The sequence below is a fragment of the Pipistrellus kuhlii genome, unplaced genomic scaffold (genome assembly GCF_014108245.1).
Source record: "Pipistrellus kuhlii isolate mPipKuh1 unplaced genomic scaffold, mPipKuh1.p scaffold_m20_p_2, whole genome shotgun sequence".
Classification (NCBI taxonomy): domain Eukaryota; kingdom Metazoa; phylum Chordata; class Mammalia; order Chiroptera; family Vespertilionidae; genus Pipistrellus; species Pipistrellus kuhlii.
Window position 1 is genome coordinate 176,008,688 of NW_023425515.1, and position 19,037 is coordinate 176,027,724.

Sequence of the window (19,037 nt, forward strand, 5' to 3'; positions counted from 1 at the left end):
AATTGAAAATGGTAATAAAATTAAAAAAAAATAAAGGAAAGGATAATTTAAAAAAACTTGTGGTGCCCAAGTTGTGGGCTTGATCCTCATTAGGGGGTGATTGATGATTCTCTTTCACATTGATGTTTCTCTCCCTCCCTCTCCCTTCCTCTCTTTCTAAAATCAATAAAAACATTAAAAAGAACTTGTGGAGTTGGTTGGTTGTTGTTCAGTAGAATTGATGTGATGAAAGAAGAGAATGACAGGTTCAAACTAGCAAACTACTAATCTAGGGCATGGCATGAAAGCAGAAAACCTCTGAGACAGCATTTGAAAATCTCCTGATCTCCCGCAGCCGGAGGGAAGATAGGGCTGAAAACCACATCCAGGACCCACTGATGAGAGTGGCGGGAGTGGCCCCCTCCCCCCTGCTAGAGCACAATGGGCTCTCCTCTTTGTCCAGAGACCATGCGGAGGCCTCGCCTTGGAGATTCCTTGCAAGAGGATACTTGCCCTAAGACCTGCTCCTACTTCCTCTCATAACTTCTCGGCCAATCATCAGGTCAAGTCCCAGCAGGGCACCACTGAGGAAATACTATCTCTGCTTAGAGAAACAGGAGTTTGACAGAAAGAACTGTGGGATCTGGCTAATAGCTACCAACAGAAAGCTGGAGAACCTGTCTGTGCACAGATACTGGGGTGTGGAGTCAGGATGGGAAGTGGAACGTAAGGCCGGATTAGAGAGGAGTTTGTAGGCATGGAGGCACTCTCCTGACGTGGACCTCTGGGATCTGCATCCTGGCGGGAGTACTTGGAGCTCGGATGGCTCCTTGAAACTTGAAGAAAGAATAATGACCAGGATTCAATCAGGAAACAGAAACCATAACACTAATTTAAATAGAATCTAATTAATGTATTGTTAAGTAGGTATAATATTATTAACTAGGGTAATTGAAAAAAAAAAAAAAAAAAGAGCACAGAGTTATCACAAAGGTAGCAATTACGGGGGCAGATGCTATATCCAGGGCTGGTGAAATCAGGTAAAAGGATGGGATGACCAAAACTGAAAAGCTTAGAGGAGGGCCCGGCCAGCATGGCTTAGTGGTGGAGCAGCAACCTACGAACCAGGAGGTCACAGTTCGATTCCCAGTCAGGGCACATGGGGGGGTTCTGAGCTCGATCCCTCGTGTGGGGCGTGCAGGAAGCAGCAGATCAATGATTCTCTCATCACTGATGTCTCTATCTCTCACTCCTCCCTTATAAATAAAATATTTTTTAAATAAAGGAAACAAACGCTTAGACGGGGCTGAGGGGGGTCCAAAAAACTGAAGCTCACACCTCTGAGGAGGGGCACCAGAGTCCTGGGAGCGGGTGCCAGGAAGTGTTGGGAAAACTGCCAACCAGATTCAGCTGCTGCTAAGGGTGAAGAAGCTTCGCTAGGGTGATGCTGGCAAGAATAGGAAGCTGACAGGAAGTCCATAGGAAGAAGCAAGTCCCTCCTTCCTGCTTCACTTCTTTCCCTTTGCACTTCTTTCTCATTGGCAGGGCAAAACAGGGAGCAACTGGCAATGATAGAATGTTATTATTATTTTTTTTTTTTGAGTCCTGGTTCTAGCATTCAACAGCAGGGTATAGAAGGGTGGCTTGGGCATGAAGAGACAGCGATTTAACAGTGAATAGAAATAACAGCTACAATGAACACTGTAGCAATGCATGAACTGCCAGCACTGCAGGAAGCAAGCAAAAGGTTCAGAGGTGGGACCCCCAGCAGAAATGTATTCCCTCGAACCAGAGGGCCCTCCAGCTGAATGTGTTCCCAGGATGCCCCTTCACTGGAGCAATGAGAAATGAGCTTGTGTAGGGGACACTGGCATCATGGAGCAGCTCAGAGGTGGCTGTCCTTTCTTTCCTTTTTCTTTTTTCTATAGGAAGATTTTAAAAAAGAAAAAACACACAAAAACAAAAACAAACAAAAAGAAAAAACCGTAAGGGGCAATTTTTTAAACTTTTTTTTTTTTTAATTTAAAGATCTAATTGGCTTACATAAGCTAGTCATTGAATCAGGCAGCATTCCTTCCAGCCACTAGTAGGGAGCTCCTCCCCCTTTTCAAACAATTTTTTGGTAATTGATCTGATTGCAAATTGTAGCCAAGCTATTCTTCAAACCTTCATCTTTTTGTGGAGATTTAACAGATAGCCTATGGTTTCCTTCTCCACTGTTCCAGGCCCTTCCCAACACCTACCCTTCACCTCCCTTTCTTTTTTCTTTTTTTTCTTTTTTTTTTCTTAAATAAATTTTTATTGTTCATATTATTACAAATGTTCCTTCCCCCCCCTTCCCACTCCACCCTCTGCCCTTTCCCCACCCCCTATTGTCCTCATCCATAGGTGCACAGTTTATTTTCAGTCTCTTCCCACATCCCCCTCTCCCCTTTTCCCCAAGAATCATCAGTTCACTCCCCTTCCATACCTCTGATTCTATTATATTCAACAGTTAATATTGTTCATCAGATTTTTTTTAAATTTCCTTGGTTTTTAGATTCACTTGTTGATAGTTACGTATTTGTTGTTCATAATTTTTATCTTTATTTACTTTCTCCTCTGAAAGAACCCCCTTCAGCAATTCATATAATTCTGGTTTGGTGGTGATGAACTCCTTTAGCTTTTTTTATTAGTGAAGCTCTTTATCTGACCTTCGATTCTGAGTGATAGCTTTGCTGGATAGATTATCTTGGCTGTAGGTTCTTACTATTCATCACCTTGAATATTTCTTGCCATTCCCGTCTGGCCTGCATGGTTTCTGTTGAGAAATCAGCTGACAATCGTATAGGTGCTCCTTTATAGGTAACTACCTGCTTAGCTCTTGCTGCTTTTAATATTCTCTCTTTGTCTTTTGCTCTTGGAATCTTAATTATGATTTGTCTTGGTGTGGTCCTCTTTGGATTCCTTTTGTTTGGAGTTCTGTGTGCTTCCTGGACTTGTAAGTTCAATTCTTTCACCAGGTGGGGGAAGTTTTCTGTCACTATTTCTTTCAGTATGTGTTCGATATCTTGCTCTCTCTCATCTTCTGGGACCCCCATAATTCTGATGTTGGATCGTTTGAAGTTGTCCCAGAGGTTTCTTACATCATCTTCAATTTTCTGGATTCTCTTGCCTTCTTGCTTCTGCAGAGGAGTGTCTTCTGGCTCTTTATGTTCCAAATCTTTGACTTGATTCTTGCTATCTTCTGTTCTGTTTTTAGGACTCTGTATAATATTTTTTATTTCAGACAATGTATTCTTTATTTCTTGTTGATCCCTTTTCATATCCTCATAGGTCTCATTTATTTTATCGGCCTTTTCTAGGAAACTCTTGAAAAACCTTATAAGTGTGGTTTTGAACTCTATATCCAGTCGCTTTTTGTCCTCCATTTCTTTCGTTTGTGATTTATTTGGTTTAGGCATTTTCGCAGGCAGCTTTCCTGATGGGGCAGGGTTTCAGGGTGGAGCCTACAGCCTTGGCTTCCGTCAGCCCCGCCCTATGCGACTCCTGAGACTCAGGGTCCTTCAGTACTCCTTGCAAGCACCTCTGAGAGAAAGGTGCCCTCGATTTTTGCCTGCTGCCAAACAGTCTATTCTCTTCCCCAATGAGCCAGGTGTTGGGCTTCAGTTCAGTTGGAAGTGGAGTTGGAGGTGGCGTTCAGAGCAGTCTGGAGCCCCTGTCTCCTTCCCGCCAGGGCAATCCCGTGGCACAGCCGGCCAGCCCTTCTCTGCGCGCAGCCAGGACCTCCTCTTGCCGCTTCCCCGGGGTTCTGCCTCGCAGCCCAGCTCCCTCTGTGTGAGCCTGGGTCCCCGGGGTCTGGCCTAGAACTGGGGTTCAGAGCAGTCGGAACTGGAGCCCAGCACAGTCGGAGCTTTTATCTCCTTCCCGCTAGGGAACGCCAGCCAGGCACTCAGCCTCCCTCCTCTCCGGCTCCGTCCTCTCTGCGAGCTGCGTGTCTCGGTACCTTAGGCTCTTACAGCTCCTCTGCTCTTCCTTCTGGTTATCTCCTTGCTTCTTGTTGTAGAATTTCCAGTCAGTCGACTTTCCTGTAGTTCTGTGTAATGTCCATTTTATATTTTAGTTGTATTTTATTGAAATTGTTGCGTGCGGCTGCGGCTAGGTGCCTACCCGAGCAGCCATCTTGGATTCTCCCCTTCACCTCCCTTTCTTAGACAAATGCAAGCACTCACCACTCTTGGCAACAAGGACCAGAATTAGGGCAGTGAATATAAATAACAGGAATGCAATAAATGACATTTCACCCTAAGTTTCTACTATGATACCAGGATTCTCCTTGCCCGGAGAAGTAAGGCTTACATAGAGAACCCTACAAGTTATTCTTTATTATCAAAGTGAAGCACAAATATGGGGGGGGGGGGTATTTTGAGTGAGTTATTAGATACTTGCCTCAATTTTATTTATTTACGTTGGAGGGGTCCCAGTTTTATTGAGATGTAATTGATAACAGCACTGTGTAACTTTCAGGTGCACAGCATAGTGACTTGACTTACTTGTCTTGAGGAATGATTGTCACATACATTTAGTGGCTCTCCTTTCCGAGTTCCATGGCTACGAGGGGAGGCTGCTGTGGGGCTAGACTCCTGGGTGTTGTTCATGGTGACAGCAGAGGCCAGGTGGCAGCACTTCACCACCAGAGGAAGGTGGATAGAAAGTCAACCAAAGGGCTCTTACCACAGAGGCCTGAGGGATAGATAATAGATTTTGGCATTCCTAAGGGGAAACATCAATGGGCAACCAACAAGGGGGATTATTCACCAACATCATCAAAACAGACCAAGGGCATGTGATCCGAAGGCTGATGGGAGCCACCACAATGGGAAATCACTATCCCTCACCTGTTTTCCATGCTTAAGTTAGTCCTTAGACCAAAGGGAAAGGCTGGGATTCTTTGGGAAAGGACTGCAATGCCACTGTAAATAAATATAGAACCTACTACCCTATTCTTTCCCCAAGGAAACTGTACCCGGGGGAGTGGAGGGCAGCCAGATGTTTCTATAGTTTTTAGATACAGGTCTTGGCTGAGATTAATACTAGCATCCAAAAAGCCACTATGACCCCTCCTGTGAAAGCAGGGACATATTGAGGCAAGATGATGAAAGCCCACCTCACAGTGGATCCATTGGCTCTTCAGACCTCCATTTCCCCATCCCTAAATATCTAATTGGGACGGATAAATTTAGCAGCTGGTAGGAACCTCACATTGGTTTCTTAATCTGTACAGAAAGATCCATAATGGTAGGAAGGCCACACGGAAGCATCTGAAATTGTGCACACACACCCCAACATAAATCAGAAGCAATACTGCACTCTGTGGTGAATGGCAGAGAGCATCACCTTAAAGACTTAAAGGATGGCCCTGACTGGTTTGGCTCAGTGGATAGAGCTTCAGCCTGCAGACTGAAGGATCCCAGATTCCATTCTGGCCAGGGGCTCATGCCTGGGCTGTGGGCTTGATCCTTGGTGTGGGATGCATGGGAGGCGGCCAATTAATGATTCTCTCTCAACATTGATGTTTCTCTCCCTCTCTCTTCCTCTCTGAAATCAATTTAAATATATATATATATATATATATATATATATATATATATATATATATATATATATATATATATATAAAGACTCGAGAATGCAGGAGTGGTAGTCCCCATGGTATTCTCATTTACTTCATCACACTGGCCACTGCAAAAATTAAAATTTTTTAAAAGATCACTGTAGGTGTTGATGTTCTACCATAAACTTAACCAAGTAGTAGCCTCAATTGCAGTTTCTGCACATGCTATCTTTACTAAAACAGACTAAAAGAACTTCTGGAACTTGATATGTAGCAATTGTTCTGGCAAATGCATTTTCACCGAAAACCTCCACTCCCCCCCCCCCACCCCAATCCAGTCATTTTCAGGAAGATCAGAAGCAATTTGCATCCCCTTGGAACAAACAGCAGGATTTGTTCATGGTCTTGCCCCAGGGCTGTGTTAACTTCCTACTCTGTCACAATACAGTACCTGCCATTCCTCAACACCTCATGCTGGTTTTGAAGAATATTCTCTTGATGACGTCATGTTAACCTGGCCTGAGACAGAGGAAGTGGCCAGTACTCTGGATGCCCTCACAGACACATGCACAAGAGGGGAGCTCCTTTCACGCAAGCTGACCTAGGTGGTATTACTACTTCTAAGTGAACAGTAAATGCAAGTAATTGTACCTTGTGTCTCTTGCCACCAAGAAAGAGCCACTCAATAGACCTCTTGATTTTGGAGACAGATATATTTCACTGCTCCAATCCAGTTTCAGATGCATGGTGATGGAAGTATTTATAGTAGATAAGGACACACAGGGAACCTTGAGCAAGCCCCGTAGGAGGGTTTGGGTGCAGATCTTTAGGATTTTGTAGCCAGGGCATGCTTTCTCCAGCAGGAAAGCATTCAATATTTGAAAATCAATACCTCGTGAGCTACTGGGTTCTCAGAGACTGAGCAATTGACCATAAGAAACCAACTGACCCTGTGATCAGAGCTTCCCATTGTAATGTGTGTATTGTCCGATCCACCAAGTCATAAAGTCAGATAGGTGCATCAGCAAGCCAGTATCGTAGGATGGAAATGAGACATTCAAGACCAGGCCTGAGCAGAAGCAGAGGTCCCAGATAAATTACACAAGCAGGCCAGGCCCCAGGTTATCACCCCCCTTTGCACTGGAGCCTCTTCCTCAGCTCCCACCTATGAACTCATCAGAGACTCCTTATGACCAACTGCCAAAGAGGCAAAAGCTTGGACCTGGTTATGGACAGGTCACCACAATAGGAGGGTCTGGCATGGTAATGGGGAGGAGATGGTCTCCCAGGAGGCAGAAGGTCAAGCAGTGCAGTAAGCCCCCAACTGGGCATGGGAGAAGTGGCCTAAGGAAGGCTCCTGGGCAGTGCTGACTATTTGGCCGGTTAATCAGGAACCTGCAAAGGACAAGACTGAATACCAGAGTTCAGGAAGTCTGGAGAAGAAGCTTGTGGATTGACCTCTGAGAGAAAATATAAAATGTATGGATCTCTGTCTCATTCCAGTGTTTACCCGAGTGTTCCCATTGCAGAGGAGGTACAGAACAACCAGGTTAGATGGGACGATTCATTCATTTGAAATACCATATTTTCCAGCGTATAAGACGACCCTCTAATTTTACAGTTAAAACATAGGTTTAGGCCTATATTCGCTGTATAAGACTATCCCCCACTTCAAAGAAAAGATTTACTTTGCCATCAAGATCTGCAGGTAATTTTTGTGCAATTTTGGTCTTTTGCCCCCGATTTTTGGCTGACTTTTTTTCGTTTCAAAAGTCGTCTTAGTCGGGACCAGTTTGGCTCAATGGATAGAGCGTTGGCTTGGGGACTGAAGGGCCCCGGATTCGATTCCGGTCAAGGGCATGTACCTTGGTTGCGGGCATATCCCCAGTAGGGGGTGTGCAAGAGGCAGCTGATCAATGACCCTCTCTCATTGATGTTTCTAACTCTCTATCTCTCTCCCTTCCTCTCTGTATAAAATCAATAAAATATATTTAAAAAAAAAAAAAGTCGTCTTATACGCCGGAAAATACGGTAAGTCTCTCTCACCTCAGGTGCCTCAGACAACGCACAATGGGCCAGTGAACTGAGTAGACTTGTAGAAGGATGGAAGCCACGCGTGTTCCAACCACAGGGCTCCCTCTCATCCAAGCTGATATAGGAATGACTGCCACTAAATGTCCAGTCTGTCAGAGCAGAGGTGATGCTGAGCTCTTGATATGGTACCATCCCTCAAGGAGAGCCCCCAGCCACATGGGACAAGTTGATTACAATGAACCAAACCATCCTAGAGGGGCCATGATTCCTCCATGACTTCATGGGATTGACACTGGATTGCCTTTTTGGTCTATGGAGTCTCTGCTAGCATTGCCATGGGAGGGCTCCCAGAGGAGCTAATTTCTCCCATAACATGACCATGGAGGAAGTAGGCACATACCCTGTTACCCATGTGTTCTACTCTATGCTATACCGACCAAACGCTGCCCTCCTGAGGAAATGTAATCATCACTTGGAGGGATAGCTAAGTTTGAGGAAAAGGTTGGAGTGCTGTCCTAAGATAGATTTATATTCCTTAGGCAAATAGTCATTATCTATGTAAAGCCATGATCTATGACTTTCGTTCTCAGTGACTAGCTTGATGAATTTATGTTCTTTATCCTCCAAAGCCTTAGGCTCTGCAGGACTAGAAATTCTTGTTTCCAGAGGGTGTGGGGAAAACACTTCTAGAGGACACGGTAATGGTTTTACTAAAATGATACCTGCCCCCTGACAATTTTGAATTCTTCATTCTGGGAGACTGGGAGGCAAGGAAAGGAATCATTGAAATGGCAGGGGTAATGGAAATGCTGGCCCAGGTGACTGAAGGAGTGGTGATGAACAAAAGGATGAGCATTGGTTCCTCTCAGGTCCAACCCCAGCAATGAGATCTGCAGCTTGTTCCACTGTCCCTCCTACTGTCTCCTTTCTCTGCTTTTCAACATAAACTGTGACCGGCCACCACCTTGAGGAAGCAATGGCAGGACACGAAACCACTGCGGTGTGCAAGCTGCTCGAAGTCGCTGTAAGGGGTGGACTGTCACAGATACTGCCATGGTCCTGCCCTTGTCCCTCAGTCCAGCGGCCAGCACCTACATTGTGGCTAAGGGAGAAGCAGGACTGCATTGCAGCCTCAACACTCAAAGATGGTGTACGAGTGCTCAGCGCCCTAGTGCTTTGGGCAGCATTGTTCTTTGGCACGTGTCTTACCCTCTTCCCTCAGGTCCCTGCAGAAGTCAGCAGGTGCCCTCTGGCTCCGTCCTGCAGCCTCGTGGGGCTGTCTTCCCTGCCCTGGTGCCCCCTTCCACCTCCTTAGGCAGGTTACCCACACTTCCCACATCAGCTCTTTTCACTCCGGTCCTTCAAGGTCAGCCCTTGGAAGAACCCTCGCTAAGATACATGTGGTTCAAGGACCATGCTTTGAGAAGCAATGATTTACCGAGTGCATTCATTTCTATTTTTAGAAAATCTTCCTCTCTCCCTCTCCCTTTCCCCTTCTCCTTCCTCCTCCTTTGTGTATGTGTGTGTGTGTGTGTGTGTGTGTGTGTGTGTGTGCGCGCGCGCGCGCGCCCATGCGCACGTGTGAATGCTAGCATGGATAATATGTAAAAAAGGTCTATAAGGACATAAAGCTAGTATGAACAATACGCTCTAGGTGGTGGAATCATGAATATTTCACATTTCCTTTGAATGTTTCTCTGCCTTTTGTTTTTCTGCAGCAGCAACTGTGTATTAGCAGCTCTCTTTAATTGGCAATTAGGAGATTATTAGTGAGTGCGGTGGGGCGGTGGGGCGGTGGGGGGAGCAGAGCCAGACTGTGTGGCTGATGAAAGGCAGGAGAGGGTGTGCGGACCAACCTTTCAGGAGGCCAGGCTCGAGAAAGGCAAGAAGTAAGCAGGTAGCCAGCGGGTGGGGGCACTGCTGTTTTCAGAGAAACCTGAGCCTGTTTTTAGGCTGAGGGAAAGTAACCAGTGCTGAGGAGGGAGACCAAAACACCAGAGGAGAGAGGAGGGTAATTGAAGGAGCTGGGTCCCGGAGGAAGCCTGAGGGGATCAGCCGAGGGCCCAGGGGGAGGGATTCGTTCTGAACAGAAAGCACACTCCATCTTCAGAGGAGAGGGGAGGGGAGGGTGAATAAAGATATAAACGAGTTGAGTTCATCCTGTGTTTATTTTGGGCTGCCTCACGTCACAGGGGACATGAGACGTTTCTGGGGATACGTTGATAGGTTGAAGGGGACTGGAATTTGAGAATCTCTTGCCCCCCTCTGCTTTCTCCCTGAGTGGGAGGCAAGGTCCCCCGGAGAAGAGGAGAAGGGTGTGCATGTGTTGCTTGCAGAGAAAGGCAAAGTTCCCCAAAGGTGGGGAAGGGACTGAGAGAGGGGCCCAGCTGGACTGTTTATAAAGACCATGGGATGGAGCCGAGGGCCCAGACGTGGCCCTCGCACAGCTGTGGGGTCTTCTCCAGCAGCTTGGGGTGGAGGAGCCTTGCTCTGAGAAGCAGTTTTCTCATCTGCAAACAAGGAGGGCTATTGTGAGGATTCGACAACATAATGGGCCCTGGCCGGTTTGGCTCCGTGGATAGAGTGTCAGCCTTCGGACTGAAGGGTCCCGTGTTTGATTCCGGTTGGGGCTTATGCCTTGGTTGCTGGCTCGGCCCCCAGTGGGGTGTGTGTGTAGAAGGCAGCCAAAGATGATTCTCTCTAATTGCTGTTATTTCTATCTCCTTCTCCCTTCCTCTCTGAAATAAAAATAAACAGATAAATAAGTAAAAGTATTTAAACAAAATAATGGATATGAAGCACCTAGCAGGTGCCTGGCACACAGGAGTGGCTTGATATTCATTTTCTTTCCCCTCCTGCTTTGAGCAGGCCCGAGCCAGTGTGACCTGGATGGAAAAGGTGGTGGTACCTTGTATTGGTGGATGCTGTTAGATACAACAATGTTACATGCAGTCGACCCTCATTATTCACAGCTCTGTCCTATAATGTTGCCCCAAAGACAGAAAGAGCAACTACTGAATCACCGCTCCATAAGGAACTACCTGGGAACCTCCAGCCATGTTTTCACCAACCAATGAATGCACAACTGTGTTTCATGTGTGTTTCTGTTTAAAAACGCCTTATTTAATATTGTTGATTCATTAACATTGAATTTATGGCCAGCAGCACTGTAATTCATGTCCGAATTAAGCTTATCCAACACATATATTTCCTCCCTAAGGCACATCATAGCCTGCTTGCGCTTAGGAGCACTGTCTAGACAGCGCTTCGGCACTGCAGTTGGGGGCCATTTTAAACAGCAAAATCACCAACCAGAAAAGCATGACAGAAGTTAGACCACAAAATGGGTACTTGTGTACAGCCTGGGAGCTGAGACAAGAGGGCAAAGGCCACCTTGTTAGACCTCAGCTGGGAACATGCAGGTTGGGCAACTAAATGTTCAACACTCGGTGCAGGCGTATGTCCACAGATGACTGCGAAAGCACCTCCTGTATTGATTAGGGGGCTGCAGGTAAATTTCAGGAGTCGGGAACTTTGCAAATATGAAATCCATGAATAATAAGGATCCACCGTGGTTTTTTTTTTATTCTGATTAGAATTTACATATTAAACAGAGATATATAATATATGAAGTCCCCCCATAATCCTAACATATAGATCAACACATTTAAAATTGCTAGAGTTCTACAGATTTTTGCTATACATATAATGCACATGTGTACGACTATGTGTTCATATCTGTGTCTCTGTGTGTTTGGGCCTTCCTTTCTTTTTTTTAATTCCTGATGTTATTTATTTTTTTAAATATATATTTTATTGATTTTTTTTTTTTACAGAGTGGAAGAGAGAAGGATAGAGAAAAACATCTTTGAGAGAGAATCATCGATCAGCTGCCTCTTGCACACCCCCCACTGGGGATGTGCCCACAAGCAAGGTACATGCCCTTGACCGGAATCGAACCTGGCACCCTTCAGTCCTCAGGCATCAGCTCTATCCACTGAGCCAAACCAGTTTCAGCTGATGCTACTGGTTTTTTTAGAGTGTGAATGGAAGCATTTACTACCGTCAGGATCTCTAAGGTTTAGACCCCCTCAACAAACATCCAGAAAGAGCAATGGCTTGACAAACTTAAGTATAACAAACAGTTTGCATATAGTCTTAACTGTGCTAAAAACAAAATTCAACTGAGTAAATTTGAACATCTCATTGGCTTCGGTAAACAATCCATGAGTAGGGCAGCATCTCATCAGCAACCAGAAGGACGCTCCATGGAGCTGTACAAACCGGGAGGGTCACATAGAAAGAAGGGAGGGAAAAGGGGGTTTCTCTCAATCAGTGAAAGGAAAATGATTGTTTGGGGGCTTGGAGGAAAAGAAAGGGTTTTTATGATGTCAAATGCCTCTTCTTTCTAAGGGGGATGGAGAGGAGGACGATCTGACAGATTGCCTTACTGGTGCTGGACCAGAAAAATACCAGACTGATTGAATAAGATTATAAAAGTTAATGAATCGCTGCTTGCATAAGCAACCAACTTCGTTTCTGGCAATGACAGATCAGGTATTAGATTTGCCATCACTGGCTTTTAGCACAAATGACACCATTCTGGGCCTGTTGTTTTTTTTCTTTGGCAACTGAGACTAAGTAAAGTCAGAAGAACAAACAGCTCCAGGGGTGAAAAGGCTAAAAGCTGGAAAGCGTTGTGAAAGGTCAAAGAGGCTGTAAGTTTCAGCCAGAGGAAACTACTTTCCATACGCTTTGGAAGAGATTGACGCTAACTATGAAGAGGAACTTGGCTACTGAAAGTAGCTATTTAGACAATAGCATTCAATAGTACCAGAGTCTCTTCTCAAAAACAGATATAGAATAGCACTGGGAATGTGAAGCTGCTGCAACAAAGACTCCAAATGCAGCGGCTCATAGAAGATGGGAATTCATTTCTCACACTCGAGCTAGTCCACGTTGGTAGGTGGCTCCACTCCACACAGGTTCCTTCGGTCAGACCCTGTGAGGTAAACACATCTGTATTCCCACTCAATGGAACATGGAGGAGCAAAAACCTAGTGCCTTAAGGGCTATGTCACTTACATCTCACTGAAAAGGACTCGGTCAGGAAGCCACACTCAGAGCAACTGGCAAGTGTGGGGTCTCTGGCTGACCAGACATTTTTCCAGCTGCTTTGTTGCTATAGAAGAGGAGTATGGGTTATATGTTGACTAAATGAAGTCTTTTTAATTTTCTTCAAATAATTCAATAATTTAGACCAGTGGTCGGCAAACTCATTAGTCAATAGAGCGGCAAACGGCCGTTTGCCGACCACTGATTTAGAAAGACCATGCCCTCCTGACAAAAATAAATAAATAAATCATTGTTTTAAATGGGCATGCATATCAGCATATCATTTGTGATTCTTTTGGTTGCCAGGTGACAGCACAGGCTATTAAACTTGCTAAAGCAATAAGATGGACCATCTCACAGTCCAGGCTCTGTCTCAGCCAGCCAGCTCCTCTTCCCTAGCACCCTCTTGGATTCAGTCAGGTGTTGGCTGAGACCAAGATGGCTGCGGCAATCCAAGCATTGCTTGCTGCCAACTGCGTCCACACCCAGAGAAGTGGGTAGGCTGATTTTTAAAGTGAAGAGATGCTTTCTAGAAGCCCCCTCCCGACCACAGGCTTCCCCTTCGGTGTTTCAGGCCAGACCTGCCTCACGTTTCCAAGCCCAAGACGTCACTGGCAAGAGGCATGTGGCCACCACAATGGCCGTGGACCAAACGGGGCTCATTTCTTGGGTCACACGAGGAGGGGAACCGCCGGAATAAAATCAGGGCTCTGACTGCAAGAAAAAGTGAAGGAATCGCTGGCAACGATGGAGACATGGGACCGAGTGATGGTGTGATGGGGGACACATAAGCAGCAGAGGAGTAAACGGCAAGCTCTTTCTTAAATTATCTATACTAATAAAAGGCTAATATGCTAATTATGCTGGGAGACCTTCCAGGAGACCTTCCGGATGTTCTTTTGGACAAAGCCATGGTGGCGGGGCCGAGGTAGAGATGGTTAGAGGCCAAGAGGGGAGGGCAGTTGTGGGTGATCAGGCTGGTGGGGGGGGGGATTGGGGGTGATCAGGCTGGAGGGGGGGCAATTTGGGGTGAGTAGGCCAGCAGGGGGACCAGTTGGGGGCAAGCAGGCTGTCAGTTGGGGGTCAGTTGGAGGTGATCAGGACAGTGCAGGGCAGGGGTGCAGTTTGGAGTGAGCAGGCCATCAGGGGGGCAGTTGGGGGTGAGCAGGCCAATGGGGAGGAAAGGTGGGGCAAGTAGGCCATCAGGGGGGGCAGTTGGGGGTGAGCAGGCCAGCAGGGGTGGGGGCTGTTGGGGGCAAGCACACTGGCACGGAGGGCATTTGGGAGTGATCAGGCTGGTGGCAGCGGGGGCAGATGGGGGCGAGCAGGCCAGCAGGCAGAGTGGTTAGGGGCAATCAGGCAGGCAGGCAGGCAGGTGAGTGGTTAGGAGCCAGCAGTCCCAGATTGCTAGAGGGATGTCTGACTGCCAGTTAGGCCTGATCCCTTTAAACTGGCAGTAGGACATCCTTCTAGGGGTCCCAGATTGGAGAGGGTGCAGGCTGGGCTGAGGGACAATCCCCCTCCCCCGTGCATGAGTTTCGTGCACCGGGCCACTAGTACCTCAATAAAGTGTAATCCCAGTGAAGACATTGCTGGAAGAGTTAGAAGCTGAGGAGCTACCCTCCGTGCCTCCTTCTTTCTCACCTCCATATCCAATCTATTACCAACGTCAGTGTCTATGCTTTCAGCACCCTAGCTTTCTCTCCTTTCCCACTGCATGGCCTCCATGCAGTCTCATGTCCCACAGGCATATGACAACCATGACCTAACTGGTACCCAGGCTCTCTTCCTGAAGTCCACATGTTTGCCACTGTTATCCGGCCACACACCTTCACTGTGTACGGAGCGGTGCATATTTGCAGACACATCAGAATGGGTCGCTGCCTTCGATTTGCTGACCATATAATGAGCATCTCCTGGACTTCCTGAAACCCGTGTCAGACCTGGTCCTTTTCCTGCGCAGACACCCCATGACTTCAGGAAACCCTTTACCATGGCCCTCAGCATCCTTCACCTCCCCCAGCCCCTCCCCCAATAGAACAGAACAACTTGCACTTCCCCCAAATGTGCCCTCCCCCTTCACATCGCTCTGCTTCAGCACATGCTGTCCCTCCCGCTAGAATCCCCTCTCCATCTGGCGTGCAAACAAGGTCTCCTATTACTCCTTCTGCTGCTCCACCCCCACCCCCATCCCCACCCCCCACCCCATCCCCACCCGCACCCTCGCCCCCACCTCCACACACTTACACAAACATGGCACTGGAAAAATGTTTGCTGAATGGAGGCAACTCCTAGGATCAGACGTTAGCCAGGCCCAGCGCTTTCCAAACTTCTTCCCAAGCATTCCTTCAGAAAGGGGAGAGGAAATGGGTCCCCAGGACTTAGGGATGTGAGGGTCTCGAACTGCTCTAGGCAAGCAGGGCATTCCTCGAGTTTAATCTTTACATGTTATACAAAATCGCATTCTAGCCGAAACCGGTTTGGCTCACTGGATAGAGCGTTGGCCTTGGAGACTGAAGGTCCCAGGTTCGATTCCGGTCAAGGGCGTGTATCTTGGTTGCGGGCACATCCCCAGTGGGGGGTTGGGGGGTGTGCAGGAGGCAGCTGATTGATGTTTCTTTCTCATCGATGTTTCTAGCTCTCTATCCCTCTCTTCCTCTCTGTGAAAACTCAATAAAATATATATTTTTAAAAAATTGTATCCTATGCAGATAACATACATATTATTTTCCCCAAGTCTTTAAGTTGATGACAAAAAGATGTTCCTCTTTTTATTCGTTAGGCTCTCCAATCAGCTGCCCCCGCACCGCAGGGCCCCTAAGCAAGACCTGGGTGTTGTTCCGAGTGCCAACCCTGCAGAACAGCTGGGCGCAGGGGTGGGAGGGTGGCGGGGGCAGGGAGGGGGTCCTCGGGCTGCAGGCTGGGCCCCGCCCCCTCTTTCCCTCCCACCCCCCCCGCCCGCCGCGAGGGCGGAGTCACTCGGTCCCGCCCGCGGGGGCGGAGAGGGAGCCGGGGCTGCTGGCCGCTCCGGCGCGGCTGGTTCCGGGTTGAGAAGCGGCGCTGGGACCCGGGCAGTGGCCGCGGGGCCGGCGGCGGGTAAGAATCCGCGCTGGGTCGGGTCTTGGGGGCCGGGACCGGGCTGATGAACATGCTCGCTCCCCTCCTTTCCTCTGCCGGGCACAGCCGTGCTGCGGCTCCCGTTTGGCTCTTCCCTCCCCCAGAATTCCCATCCCCAGCTTCTCCCCCTCCCCCATAGCACCCATCCCGGGATTTCAGCACCCTCCCCACCCCCAGACCTTCTTCCCCTCCCGGATCCCCTTCTCCCAGCACCCATGCCTTCAGACTGCCCCTCCCCCTAGCCCCTTCTTGCCAGGAGTCCCTTCGCTCAGACGCCCACGGCGCACTCCCTCCAGCACCCATCGCCTCAGGTCACCCACTGCCTGGAGACCACCTTCCTACGCTGCATCTCGGGTATTTCTCTGCTCCGCATCCCTTCCTCATGCTCCCTGTCTCCTGGGCCGTAGCGCCTGCTCCTGCCCCCGCCGGCCCGCTCCCCCCACCTATCCTTGCTGGGTGCTGGGTGCCGCCCCCGACCTCGCCGCGCTCTCTCGGCAGCCCCCCTGCGTCTCAGCCCCCGCCTCCGCCGCCCCCGGCGCCATGGCGTGCAGCCTCAAGGACGAGCTGCTCTGCTCCATCTGCCTGAGCATCTACCAGGACCCGGTGAGCCTGGGCTGCGAGCACTACTTCTGCCGCCGCTGCATCGCCGAGCACTGGCTGCGGCAGGAGGCGCAGGGCGCCCGCGACTGCCCCGAGTGCCGGCGGACCTTCGCCGAGCCCGCCTTCGCGCCCAGCCTCAAGCTGGCCAACATCGTGGAGCGCTACCGCGCCTTCCCGCTGGACGCCATCCTCAGCGCGCGCCGCGCCGCGCGCCCCTGCCAGGCGCACGACAAGGTCAAGCTCTTCTGCCTCACGGACCGCACGCTGCTGTGCTTCTTCTGCGACGAGCCCGCGCTGCACGAGCAGCACCAGGTCACCGGCATCGACGATGCCTTCGAGGAGCTGCAGGTGAGCCGCCAGCCCCGCGGGCCCCGGGCGGGGACTCCGCAGGCCCGGAGGCAGGGTCCAGGCTGGCCCGTGGGCGGGGCCAAGTCATCATTGCCAGGGGGCGGGGCCGCCGGCAGGGTGAGGGGCCTATCAGAATTAGTGCGGGGGCGTGGAGGGGGCGTGGCTGCGGTGAGGGGCGGGGCCTGAGATAGACTGAAGTTGGGGTTAAGTCCCTGGTTGCTGGAGAGGGCACCCATAGAGTCAGGGAGGGACACATGGGAATGAGCCCAAGCAGAGCTGGCCAAGGAAAGGGTCACTGCCAGTTGTCCTGGGGCTGGAGCTGGAGATGGGCCCCCGTAAGAATGGTTTCGGACAGCATTGGGGACAGACACAGATTGGAATGGGGATACAGTCAGGGCTAGACAGGGGGTGGAACCGTCTCTAAGGATGGGCCAAGACTACATGGAGGCCCATCATATGTGAATCAGGACCACGGGGCAGCACCCGAATTGGGCAGGCAGGGATTGAATCCGAGAGAGGGTTTAGGTTAGGGTCAGCAAACTGCTGAGAGAGTGGGTTTGGGTGCCAAGGGCTAGGCTGAGGTGTGAAAGGGCTTGAGGCTGGGATCCAGTTGAAATGCTCTTGTAAGAACCATTTGGGATTCAGACCAGAGTAGAGCCCTGGTTGAGAGTGGGGACAGGACTTGAAGGCCAAGATTCGGAGAATGAGGCCCTGAGGTGAAGTGATTTGAGAAGGCAGGGTGTGCACCTGTAGGAGTCTCCAGGGGCTTTTGATGACCTCCTTGGCCATGTCACTCACATCAGGACATTTGCAGACTCAATGAAAGAGCACATGCATGGTAACCTGAGGACAGTCTGCCTAAGACTGTAAATGGCCTCCCTTAAACCTGCCCATCTGCACTAGCCAACTCCAGCTCAGTTCTCAAAGCCCTGCTCACACATTCTCTCTGAGTAAGCCTTCCCCAAGTTCCACTGGCAAAAAAAAAAAAAAAAAGGAAAAAACAGCATTAGAGCTGCATGTATGTCCCCTGATGTTCTCTGTTAATAAGTATGATGCTTTAAAAAGTGTTCCAGATTATCTATATTTGAGAAATATAGTATATTCTCTGTACTCCCCTTACAGGATTCTCAGTGCACAGAGGATTCTTGGTGCACATTTGCCATTTTAAAGGATTGGGCAGCAGCAAAGAAACTCACATTACTGTATTTAATAAAATAGTTCCAAGCTTATTGAAGCCTGGAATCTCTCTTTCTCAAGCCAAACCATTTAAATCTAGCAGCCTCACACCTCTGGCCTTGGCATACCGTCTGGCACATAGTTAGTTCCCCAAGGGCAGAGACCGTCTCTTATTCATTGTATCTGTGGGCCCAGAGCCTGGCTGACGGTGCATGTCAGTAAAGGCTGAATGAATGAATGACCAACCTTGACCAGAACTGGCCCAGACTATGGAGCCTTTGGAAGCAGAACAGTTTCAACTCAAACGTTTCACGAAAATGCAGTGGGCTAACTTGGGGGAGTGAGCTCTCTGGCCTGCAAGATGCTTATGCAGGAGATAAGGAACAACTTTGTCCCATATTCTAGGGGGTTCCCCCCAATCCGTGTACCTGAGTCCCTACAAGTCAGCCTGAACCTAGCAGGTGCTCATGCAGATGGGCGTTGGTCCCCGGAGAAATGGCCTATGCTCCCCATTCCCCATTTCCCGCCCCTTTCATCCCAAAACCATGACTGACTTCCTTCCAGTCTGGCTCATTGAGTATGGAGAGCAAGGGCTGGTCTGGGAGCTAGGGCTAGGATTGGCCCTTGACCTCCAGAGTTCCTTCCTTGTTCCATCTCCTTGTTGGTGAAATCACATAAACTGGGAAAAGGGAAGAATCTTTGACAGGACTAGGTGCAGGTTGTAGGAGTTTGAAGGGACTTTATCTGAAACCATCTGTCCAGCCTCTTGATTACATAAATGTGGAGACTGAGATCTAGACAGGGGGTGTGACTTACCCAAAAATACACTGCCAGACAATGAGAGATCGATCCGGCTAGAATGCACAGCCTGACCGGGCCTGATCCCTCCCCTACCCCTCCCTCATCTCTCCTCTTCCTGTCTGACTTTCTAGCTGGAGAGGCCTCTGCCCACTGAACCCTGGTTCCTTTTTCAGGAAACCAGAAAAATCAGAATTACTGTGTGTGGGTTTTTTGTTGTCCATTTTGTGACCTGGGGAATAGAGGAGAAACTGAATATATATTTTCTCCAAATGTT

The 19,037-nt window shown here is 49.0% G+C and overlaps 2 protein-coding genes across 2 annotated transcripts in view; one reads left to right on the forward strand and one right to left on the reverse strand.

Annotated features, from left to right (window-relative positions):
* Nucleotides 1–325: 325 nt before the first annotated feature.
* The window catches only part of HPCA (hippocalcin), a 226,769-nt gene continuing 208,057 nt past the window's right edge, over nucleotides 326–19,037 (reverse strand). Inside the window, exon 7 of the mRNA XM_045584900.1 lies at nucleotides 326–345. The gene's annotated coding sequence lies outside the window, so the exon portion shown is untranslated. The remainder of the gene's footprint in view (nucleotides 346–19,037) is intronic.
* The window catches only part of TRIM62 (tripartite motif containing 62), a 29,135-nt gene continuing 26,454 nt past the window's right edge, over nucleotides 16,357–19,037 (forward strand). Inside the window, exon 1 of the mRNA XM_036445266.2 lies at nucleotides 16,357–16,786. Within this exon, the coding sequence (XP_036301159.1) occupies nucleotides 16,379–16,786 (408 nt within the window). The 5' untranslated portion in view covers nucleotides 16,357–16,378. The remainder of the gene's footprint in view (nucleotides 16,787–19,037) is intronic.